The sequence below is a fragment of the Neophocaena asiaeorientalis genome, unplaced genomic scaffold (genome assembly GCF_003031525.2).
Source record: "Neophocaena asiaeorientalis asiaeorientalis breed wild unplaced genomic scaffold, Neophocaena_asiaeorientalis_V1.1 scaffold461, whole genome shotgun sequence".
Classification (NCBI taxonomy): Eukaryota; Metazoa; Chordata; class Mammalia; order Artiodactyla; family Phocoenidae; genus Neophocaena; species Neophocaena asiaeorientalis.
The window spans coordinates 2,742,673-2,752,970 of record NW_020173230.1 but is presented as its reverse complement, the minus strand read 5'-3'; the positions used below and the strand labels follow the sequence as shown (position 1 = coordinate 2,752,970).

At 57.9% G+C, this 10,298-nt stretch overlaps 1 protein-coding gene across 1 annotated transcript in view; it reads left to right on the top strand.

The window, feature by feature from the left end:
- The first annotated feature begins 22 nt into the window (after window positions 1–22).
- The window catches only part of EPHB4 (EPH receptor B4), a 17,082-nt gene continuing 6,806 nt past the window's right edge, over window positions 23–10,298 (top strand). Inside the window, exons 1-11 of the mRNA XM_024745483.1 lie at window positions 23–258; window positions 2,947–3,017; window positions 3,250–3,537; window positions 4,233–4,629; window positions 5,643–5,798; window positions 5,982–6,314; window positions 7,349–7,473; window positions 7,985–8,150; window positions 9,660–9,762; window positions 9,958–10,022; window positions 10,130–10,243. Coding sequence (XP_024601251.1) covers window positions 207–258; window positions 2,947–3,017; window positions 3,250–3,537; window positions 4,233–4,629; window positions 5,643–5,798; window positions 5,982–6,314; window positions 7,349–7,473; window positions 7,985–8,150; window positions 9,660–9,762; window positions 9,958–10,022; window positions 10,130–10,243 — 1,870 coding nt within the window. The 5' untranslated portion in view covers window positions 23–206. The remainder of the gene's footprint in view (window positions 259–2,946; window positions 3,018–3,249; window positions 3,538–4,232; window positions 4,630–5,642; window positions 5,799–5,981; window positions 6,315–7,348; window positions 7,474–7,984; window positions 8,151–9,659; window positions 9,763–9,957; window positions 10,023–10,129; window positions 10,244–10,298) is intronic.

Here is a 10,298-nt window from a genome sequence, read left to right as displayed (position 1 = left end):
CTCCCGTCTGCGCGGGCGGCTGGGACGCGGGGCCACACCTGGGCGCCGCCACCGGGTGCCCGGCGCGCCCGCATGGGCCCGCGCTGAGGGCCCGGACCGAGTTCAGCGCGGGGAGTCGACGTCCACCCGCTCGGGGGGGGGGTTAGACCTGGGGGGGCTAGCGCCCCCCAAACTCGGATCGGATCCAACCAGAGTGAGGCGGCGCCATGGAGCTCCGGGCTCTGCTCTGCTGGGCTTCGCTTGTAGCCGCTTTAGAAGGTGAGTTTCCTTGGAGTCACCCCGCCACTTCTGGGGCCCCCCGAAGATGGGCCTCGGGGTGGAAGGGCCGACATCTGTCTCCCCCAAACCCGGCACCCCAACAGCGAACACTCCGGACCAATAGTGCTAGCCCGGGAGGGGGTCGGGGAGGAGGCGGCCCAGCGGGGAGTGGAGTTTTCTTTTGTTTGGGAAAGAGATGGAGGCGAGCTCTGTCCCGGGACATGCCCCGGTCCCGGCTCCCCACACTCTTACTCCTGACTCCAGACGCCCTTGGCAGCCTTTCCTTTTCTCTCCACTTTTCTACTCCAATCTTCAAAACTCTCTCCAAAGTTTCTGTCCCCTCCTCCCACCTCTGCCAAACAGGAGGAAACATTTCTGGAGGAACAAGAAGACAAGGCAGAACTTTGTGCTAGCCCATAAAACTACCCCCGCCCCCCCATTCCGGAGCATTCACACCTTGACCCTACAGTTCCACACACCGCCGTGGGGATGGCCACCTTCTGCACTCACACTCCAAACCTCCAAATCTCTCCCAAAGCCACGGCCCCTGCGCCAGGGAGGCCCCTTCCCTGGTTTCCCCAAGCTGCACCCCATCCCTTTAAATGCAGTCTAGACCCTGCCCCAGTCCCACCAGAGTCCTTTCCTCTAACCCTAGGCCGGCAGAAACTGACCTACACAGCCCTCGTGTCCCCTGAACTCAGCTTAACTGCTGTCTACTTGTCTCTCTTAAACTTCTAATTTTTCTGCATCCCCCCACCCCAGCCAAAATGTTACTTTATCCATGAGTCTCTGCCCTCCCCCCAACCCCTAGAGGGGGAGCCAAGAGCTCTGTAAACCCTCCTCCCATGGCCCTAATCTCCTTTCAATGAGCTGCCTCCTTCCCCTCCTTCACTGCCTGGAATCAAAGGGGTCTCTGGGGAGTGGGCCATGGGGGGCTACTGAGGAGAAGGAATCAAAGGCAGTTAGAAACCCCTCTCCCCCAGGCTGGGCAGTGCTGCTCTGGGCTGGGGATCAAAGGCTGGGTGTGGGGGAAGAGGAGAGACTCGCTGGGCACGGGGAAAGATGGGGAAAGAACTGTGGGAGAGAGAGGGGAAAGTAAAGCAGGGAGAAAACCCATTGGGATGATGTGTGGTGAGAGAGAAAGAAAGATGCAAAGAGGAACAGGGAGTAACTTCTAATTTCTATTACCTCAGTGCTTTCCGGGCCCGAGGCCCATGCTGAGTGCTTTATGTTTTCATGGTTCCAACAACCCTGTGGGTGGGATGTATTGTTGCTCCCATTTTACAGATGAGGAGACTGAGACAAGAGTTCAGTCTTTTATCCAAGGCTCTGTGCCCCAGGGATGGTGAAAGGTGGGAGACAGAAAGCAGAGTGACAGTCAGGAAGAGAAATGGAGGTGGATGGAGAGCGGGAGAGAGAGGTGGGAGGCAAAAGAAGTGACAGATCAAAGAGAGAGGGTGAGAGAAAGTGAGCTGCTCAGAGTGCCCGGGACAGCCTGAAACAGAGACAGTGTATAAATTGGAGACAGGAAAACACTATCCAGTCTGGAACAATGGAGGGTGGAGACGGCAGCCTCTATCCGCCCCCTTCCCAGAACCCGGGCATCCTGTCCCCAGCGTGCTGGGCTGTCTCCCGCCATCCATGGGGGCCCAGGCCTCACCCCCAGCTGCCTGGCCGGCGTCCCGCCTGACCCCTTGCTCTCCGTGGACATCACCTGGTCCCTGGGAGGAGGCTGCCTGCCCACCAGCCTTCCCTTCTCTCCTGCAGCTCCCACCAGGGAGGGGGGCCCTGGTCCCAGGTGTACTGCTGGCTCCCCTGGGGGCCCCCTCTCGGCTCCTCCCAGGGCAGGCCTGTAGCACCCCACCCACAAATCTCCGAGGGGATTCCCCTACCCTCCTTCCCCCCCCCCTCAGCTGGGGGCGGGGGGCGGCTGTGCAGTTTCTCCTAATCCCCACCTTCCGCCAGAGCCGCGCCCCTCTCCTCCCCAGAGAGAGGCCGGAGCAGAGCCAGGTGTGCTCACCCCCCCATACACACACCCCTAAAATCTCTTCCCCTTTTCCTTCCCATAACCAAATCCAGATGTGAGCCCTCTGCACACAGGGGCCAAGGGCAGGAACCCAAGCGTCCTGGCCTCCAGCACTTCCTCCTCCGAGGGCAGCTAGCTGGTGGGGAGGGAATGGGGGGTCAGGGCTGGGCCTCAGGAGGTCAGCACCACCTTCAAGGATCTGAAAGGCTGGGATGTTTGGTCTGAAGGGGGGTGGGGATGGAGGCAGCACGTCCTTTGGATTTGGGAACGGACTGCATCAGAACGGCTGAGGCAGGCCCTGGTGGGAGGGGTGTCCCTGTATCCCACCTCGGGGTCAGGGTCAGGTCTGGGCTCTAGCTTAGCCCTTTCTGAGCTGTTTGCCTTTTTCCCCTTTCAGCATCTGTGTCCCCCCTTCTCCTTTGGGGCACAGCAGTTCACAGAGGCCTAGATCTGGGAGTCCCGAAGGTCAGCTCCGTGCCTGTCAGCTGTCAGGGGCGGGGCTGGCACTCAGAAAAGAGGCTGGGAATCTGGGCTTGCTCGGGGGGCAGAGGGCAGGGCTCGCTCCCCTCCTCGGCCTGTCTGTCTCAGCTCCCAGGGGTCTGGGCTTCCTGGTGTCTCTCCCAAGCGCTCACTGACTCTGTCTGTCTGTCTGTCTGTCGTAGAGACCCTACTGAACACAAAACTGGAAACTGCCGATCTGAAGTGGGTGACATTCCCTCAGGTGGAGGGACAGGTAAGAGCTGGGGCTTGGAGAGAAACCGAGGCAGGGGGTCCACCTGTGCTCCTGCTTCCCAGGCCACACACACACACACACACACACACACACACAGCCATCGCAGCAGCCGAAGCAGGTATCCTCTGAGCCCTTGCTCTCCAGGGGTCCCCCCAGCCCCTCATGGCGTTACGGCACTGACCTTCACCCACCCGCTTAGCAGCCCCCAGGCTGAGCTCCCTTCTCCCCGCAGTGGGAGGAGCTGAGCGGCCTGGATGAGGAACAGCACAGTGTTCGGACCTACGAGGTGTGTGACGTGCAGCGGGCCCCGGGCCTGGCCCACTGGCTGCGCACGGGCTGGGTGCCCCGCCGGGGCGCCGTGCACGTGTATGCCACGCTGCGCTTCACCATGCTGGAGTGCCTCTCCCTGCCGCGGGCTGGCCGCTCCTGCAAGGAGACCTTCACCGTCTTCTACTTTGAGAGCGACGCGGACACGGCCACGGCCCACACGCCAGCCTGGATGGAGAACCCCTACATCAAGGTACCCAGGTGCCCCAGGCCAAGGTGGGGTCTGGGGCCGGCCTGTGGTCTAGAGGTGCTGGGGGCGAGAAGCAAGAGGCCCGGGTCTGAGGAGGGAAGAGGGTGGCCTGCTAGGTGGAACAGCCGCTCTACCCCGTGTGCTGGGCCCCCCTACGCTTCCCCATTCTCTGAGTACACTTCGTCCCTTTACAGCCCCCCTGCCTTTGCGCCAGCTTATGCCTCACCCTAGAATGCCTTCTCTCTGCCTCTCCCGCCCAGCTCCTCGCCTTGTAACTTCCAGCTCCGAGGTGCCCCCCGGGACGCCTTTGCTCATGTGCCCTGCCCTGGGGTCCCGCCTGCCGCAGCACTCATCACACTTTTAATTTATCATTAGCTCATCAGCGTTGCCTTCATCTCTGGCTCCTTGGCGTGGAGTCCAGGGCCTGGTACAGCGTGGGTGTTGATAAGTGTCTGTAGGATGAGTGAATGCACAGAAAGGGGGTGCGGGACAGTGGCTGGATGCACCATAGGAGCTCGGCGGGTGTTAACGGACAATGTTGGGGCCTGCAAGAAAGCGTACGTTGGGAACGGTGGAGAGAAGGTTCTGGAACACGAGCCAGGCAGGTCAGGGAGAGGGTGAGCTGGGAAGAAGACAGTCCAGCGGGGTCCTGGGGGAGTGGAGGACAGCGGCAGTGAGTCTCTTCCCCAACCTGGCAGGTGGACACAGTTGCTGCTGAGCATCTGACCCGGAAGCGCCCCGGGGCCGAGGCCACCGGGAAGGTGAACGTCAAGACGCTGCGTCTGGGCCCGCTCACCAAGGCCGGCTTCTATCTGGCCTTCCAGGACCAGGGCGCCTGCATGGCCCTGCTGTCCCTGCACCTCTTCTATAAGAAGTGCGCCCAGCTGACCGTGAACCTCACCTGCTTCCCGGAGACCGTGCCTCGTGAGCTGGTGGTGCCCGTGGCGGGGAGCTGCGTGGCCGATGCCGTGCCCGCCCCTGGCCCCAGCCCGAGCCTCTACTGCCGGGAGGATGGCCAGTGGGCTGAGCAGCCGGTCACGGGCTGCAGCTGTGCTCCAGGGTTTGAGGCTGCCGAGGGGAATACCAGGTGCCGAGGTGAGGGCCAGCACTTCCCCCACAAAGCTTGCCCATGTCTGCAGGAGGCCTGGCTGGTACCCTGCTCTTGGATCCACTTCTTAAATTTCCATTTTAAAAGTTCTTTATTCTCCTGGGCACTCAGTTACTGGAGGGTGTGTTTTCAGGGCCCCCAGCACAGTTCTGAGCTCTCCATCATTTCCACACTCATCCTTCTATCTATGTCCAGTTCCTTTCTGGGCTGTGGGACTGTCCTCAGGGCTGGGGGACCTTATTGGACTCAGAGGACAAAGGCTTCACGGTCTGTAGTCTTTTTCGTTATGGTTTCGTCTAATTTACTGATATTGAATTCTCACGTAGCCTTTTCTCCAGAGCAGAGTTTCTTAACCTGGGTTTTGTAGATAGAATGTAGGGGAATCTGTGAACTTTGGTGGAAGGGAAAAAAAATGACCATTTCTTTGCACTCATCTTTACCTGAAATTGGCCACTCCTCTTACGGAGAGTCAGCCACAGCCCAGTGGTCGAGCAGGACCTGAGACTTGGGCCCCATTCAAATCCTGGGTGTTTTCACAGACCATTAGAGATGACGCAAGACTGGCAAAATGTTTTTCGCTCATGGTGACTTCAGTATTTCCTCGCCTGTCAGCCTTGCCGCTGTACCTTGTTAGTACAGAAACACACGTTGCTGTGTTGCAAAGTTTCTTCATGTTTTGATCACTGTATTTTTAGTTATTTGGTTTTCTTGGTAATCTGTATTTTGTGGTGTGCATTCAAAATCATTCCTCGGAGCAGGGGTCTGGGTTTCACCAGGCTGCCGTGGAGTGGCTGGGGGTACACGTCAGGGTTCAGAACCCTGGTCTGGAGGGAGGTCTTCTCTTAGAGGTGCGGTTTCTGAGCTTCTCCCTCCCTGTTCTCCCTTTTGCACCTCATGCAACTTTAATAGCTGCCGAATGTCCTTTTTTTGGTCCCCATCCCCCCGCCACCCCACTGCTGAATGTCTCTGGTGCAAGTTTCTGATGGACGCTTTCTCGCAGCCTGTGCTCAGGGCACCTTCAAGCCCCTGTCTGGGGAGGGGTCCTGCCAGCCGTGCCCAGCCAACAGCCACTCCAACACCATTGGCTCGCCCGTCTGCCAGTGTCGCATCGGGTACTTCAGGGCCCGCACAGACCCCCGAGGTGCACCCTGTACCAGTAAGTGGCCAGTGACCCCTGGGGTGGACCCCCGACCCCAGTCCCATCCTCCCACACCTTCCTCCTCTTGACCCTGGCCTGGTGCCCGGCCAAGACAAGACGTCAGTGTGGCTGCCTGTCTGTCCCACTGCCCGTCCCCTGCCCGTCTGCTCAGCTTCTGCCTGACGTCCTGGTCTCCCGCAGCCCCTCCGTCCGCCCCGAGAAGCGTGGTTCCCCGCCTGAACGGCTCTTCCCTGCGCCTGGAATGGAGTGCCCCCCTCGAGTCGGGAGGCCGAGAGGACCTCACCTATGCGCTCCGGTGCCGGGAGTGCCGCCCCGGCGGCTCCTGCACGCCCTGCGGGGGAGACCTGACCTTCGACCCCGGCCCCCGGGACCTGATGGAGCCCTGGGTGGCCATTCGTGGGTTGCGTCCTGACTTCACCTATACCTTCGAGGTCACCGCCGTGAACGGGGTGTCCTCCTTAGCCAGCGGGCCAGTTCCATTTGAGGCTGTGAATGTCACCACTGACCGTGAGGGTGAGACTGGGGGCTGGGGGCAGGGGGCAGCCTGTGGTCGGATGGGAGAGGCGTTGGTGGGAAAGGCTCGCGAGGGATATGGACAGTCTAAAGGCCTGAGGGGGAAAAGGCAGCAGCTGGGGAGTGGGATCCCCAGGAAATATAGCGGGTCAAGGCCTTTGGGGCAAGAGGCAGAAAGAGAATTAAAAAGATGCAAAGGTGGGGCTTCCCTGGTGGCACAGTGGTTGAGAGTCCGCCTGACAATGCAGGGGACGCGGGTTCGTGTCCCGGTCCGGGAGGATCCCACATGCAGCGGAGCGGCTGGGCCCGTGAGCCATGGCCGCTGGGCCTGCGCGTCCGGAGCCTGTGCTCCGCAGCGGGAGAGGCCACAACAGTGAGAGGCCCGCATACCGCAAAAAAAAAAAAAAAAAAAAGAAGGAGGGGGGGGTGAGGAAAAGGGAGACAAAGAGAAGATGACATAAATTACCAATCTCAGGAATAAAAGAGCACTAAAGATTTCATCAGAGAGTAAAAATAAATTAAGAAAAAATTATAAACAACTTTGTATCTCCATATATACGTGTGTGTGTCTCTCTCTATATATATATACATACATACATACATATATATATATATTTGCCACACTGTGAAGCTTCCAGGATCTTAGTTCACCAATCAGGGATCGAACCTGGGCCCCCTGCACTGGAAGTACAGAGTCCTAACCACTGGAGCCCAGGGAATTCCCTACAAACAACTTTATAGAAACAAATTTTGGAGCAGCTGGGCCCGTGAGCCATGGCCGCTGAGCCTGCGCGTCCGGAGCCTGTGCTCCACAGCAGGAGAGGCCACACAGTGAGAGGCCTGCATACCGCAAAAAAAAAAAAAAAAAAAGATGCAGAGGTGGACTGGAGAGTTCAGGACGGGGCAGAGAGAGCCACAGGAATTCCAGAAACAGCTGGGGGACCGAGACAAGTGTGGCCAGTAGAGGAGGAGCTGGGAAAGATGAGAGACAGACCTGCCACGATCAAGGGCCCCAAGGCGTCTGTCTCTTGCAGTGCCGCCCCCAGTGTCCGACATCAGGGTGACTCGGTCGTCACCCAGCAGCTTGAGCCTGGCATGGGCTGTTCCCCGGGCACCCAGCGGGGCAGTGCTGGACTACGAGGTCAAGTATCACGAGAAGGTGAGACCAGGCCCTGCCTCAGGGGTGGGGGTGGGCAGTGGGACCCGCTCCAGGGACCAGGACGCCTGAATTGCAGCCCTCTGCCACGTACTAGCCAAGTGACCTTGTGTCAACCCCGTTGGCCTCTCTGAGCTTAATATCCTCATTGTAAAATGCTTAGGATAGGACTTCCCTGGCAGTCCAGTGGTTAAGACTCTGTGCTTCCACTGCAGGGGGCATGGGTTCGATCCCTGGTCGGGGAACTAAGATCCCGCATGCCACGCGGCGAGGCCCCCCCACCCCCCAAAAATGCTTAGGATAATGGAACCTATCCCACAGAAGCGCTACAAGGATTAAATGATATAATTAATGCAAAACACAAGGCACAGTGCATACATAAGTGAGCACAAAGGCTGCACCTGCCACTCAGCAGGACAGAGATGCTAGGGATGCAGGCCCAGGGCGGGGGGAGGCAGAAAGAGCAGTGGAATCTGGGGGCCCTGGCTCACGGCCAGTCCCCTCTCCTGAACAGGGCGCAGAGGGCCCCAGCAGTGTGCGGTTCCTGAAGACATCGGAGAACCGGGCAGAGCTGCGGGGACTGAAGCGGGGAGCCAGCTACCTGGTCCAGGTGCGGGCACGCTCCGAGGCTGGCTACGGGCCCTTCGGCCAGGAGCACCACAGCCAGACCCAGCTGGACGGTGAGCCCGGGGAGCCGGATGCGGGTGGAGTTGGCTGATCTGACCAGGCGGGAAGCCTTGGCTCTGCCCTCAGGACCCCCAAAGCCACAGCCCCATGCTTCTCTTTCTCTCAACCATGATGCATTTTGGCCTGGGGATAAGATGTAGAAACCAAAAGCAACAGCTGGGTGTGAAGGCCAGCTCAGCGGCTCTCCAGCTATGTGACCTTTAGCAAAAACTTGACCCCTGAGCCCCAGCTCTCTCATCCAAAAAAATGGAAATTTGAGGCCTCTCTCACAGGGCTCCAAGGATTAACTGAGGAGACACTATGATAGATTTTGTATGCTGGCCCAGTGGTTTTCTAAACCTTTGAATTTTTTTAACCATTGTATTGAGATACGACTCATACACCATGATTCACCCATTTAAAATGTATAATTTATGGGCTCCCCTGGTGGCGCAGTGGTTGAGAATCTGCCTGCCAATGCAGGGGACACGGGTTCGAGTCCTGGTCTGGGAGGATCCCACATGCCGCAGAGCAACTAGGCTCGTGAGCCACAACTACTGAGCCTGCGCGTCTGGAGCCTGTGCTCCGCAACAAGAGAGGCTGGGATAGTGAGAGGCCCGCACACCGCGAGGAAGAGTGGCCCCCGCTTGCCACAACTAGAGAAAGCCCTCGCACAGAAACAAGAGACCCAACACAGCCAAAAATAAAAATAAATAAATAAATTTTAAAATAAAATAAAATAAAATGTATAAATAATTCATTGACTTATAACATGTTCACAGAGTTGTGCAACCATCACCGCAATTAATTTTAGATCATTTCAGCACCTCAAAAAAGAGATGCTCATAACTCCTCCATTACCTCCCAGCCCCTGGCAAACACTAGTCTACTTTTTTTTTTTGGCGGTACGCGGGCCTCTCACTGTTGTGGCCTCTCCCGTTGCGGAGCACAGGCTCCGGAAGCGCAGGCTCAGCAGCCATGGCTCACGGGCCCAGCTGCTCCGCAGCACGTGGGATCTTCCCGGACCGGGGCACGAACCCGCGTCCCCTGCATCGGCAGGCGGACTCTCAACCACTGCGCCACAGGGAAGCCTAGTCTACTTTTTGTGTCTGTAGTTTGCCTGTTCTGGACCTTTCATACAAATGCAGGCATACGATACGGTCTTTTGGGACTGGCTTCTTTTACGTGGCATGATGTTTTCAGGGTTCATCCGTGCTGTAGAACATATCAGGGCTTCATTCCGTCTCGTGGCTGAGAAATACTCCATTGAATGGCTGTGGCACATTTTATCTATCCATTCATCCGTTGATGGACATTTGGGTTGTTTCCACTTTTTGGCTATGAACCTTTTCATTTTTAGCCTTTGGAACCTTCTGTTCTAGTGGAACTTTTTGTGGTTTCCAGTATTTATAACAGAACAAAATCAAACCCACCAAGGCTGGGGAACTTCTTTGCTTGCCCTGAGGGACTTGAGTGGAGCCCACGGGCCCGCCGGGTCCCCCTGATCACCAGTTCTTCTCCAGAGAACGAGAGCTGGCGGGAGCAGCTGGCCCTGATTGCTGGCACAGCGGTCGTGGGCGCGGTGCTGGTCCTCGTGGTCGTCGTCATCGCTGTCCTTTGCCTCAGGTGAGGGCTCTGGGCACCTGGAGAACCCTGCAAAGCCCCGTGTAGCTGGCCACCTGCCCTCCTGCTCCAGGGCAAGCCACCCCCGATGTCCTGGGAGCCTGTTTTCACCTGGAACCTTCTCTGATTCCCATCCATCCCCTCTGGAAACATCGAGACGCGTGACTCAGTTTACCTCTTCTTTCCCATCGGCTACAGGAAGCAGAGCAATGGGAGAGAAGCTGAATACTCAGACAAACACGGACAGTATCTCATTGGGCACGGTGGGTAGGCCCATCCTGGAGGAGATAGGGCTGGGGTGAGAGCTGTGAGCCAGGGACCAGGGCATCTGAATGCAGTGGTGGCTGACAAGCCCCGCATGATTCCTCAGGTACTAAGGTCTACATTGACCCCTTCACTTACGAAGACCCTAATGAGGCTGTGAGGGAGTTTGCCAAAGAGATCGATGTCTCCTATGTCAAGATTGAAGAGGTGATTGGTGCAGGTGAGAGGAAGATGCCTGGGTGCCCGGGTAGGGGGGCAGGGTGGGGAGAGGGACT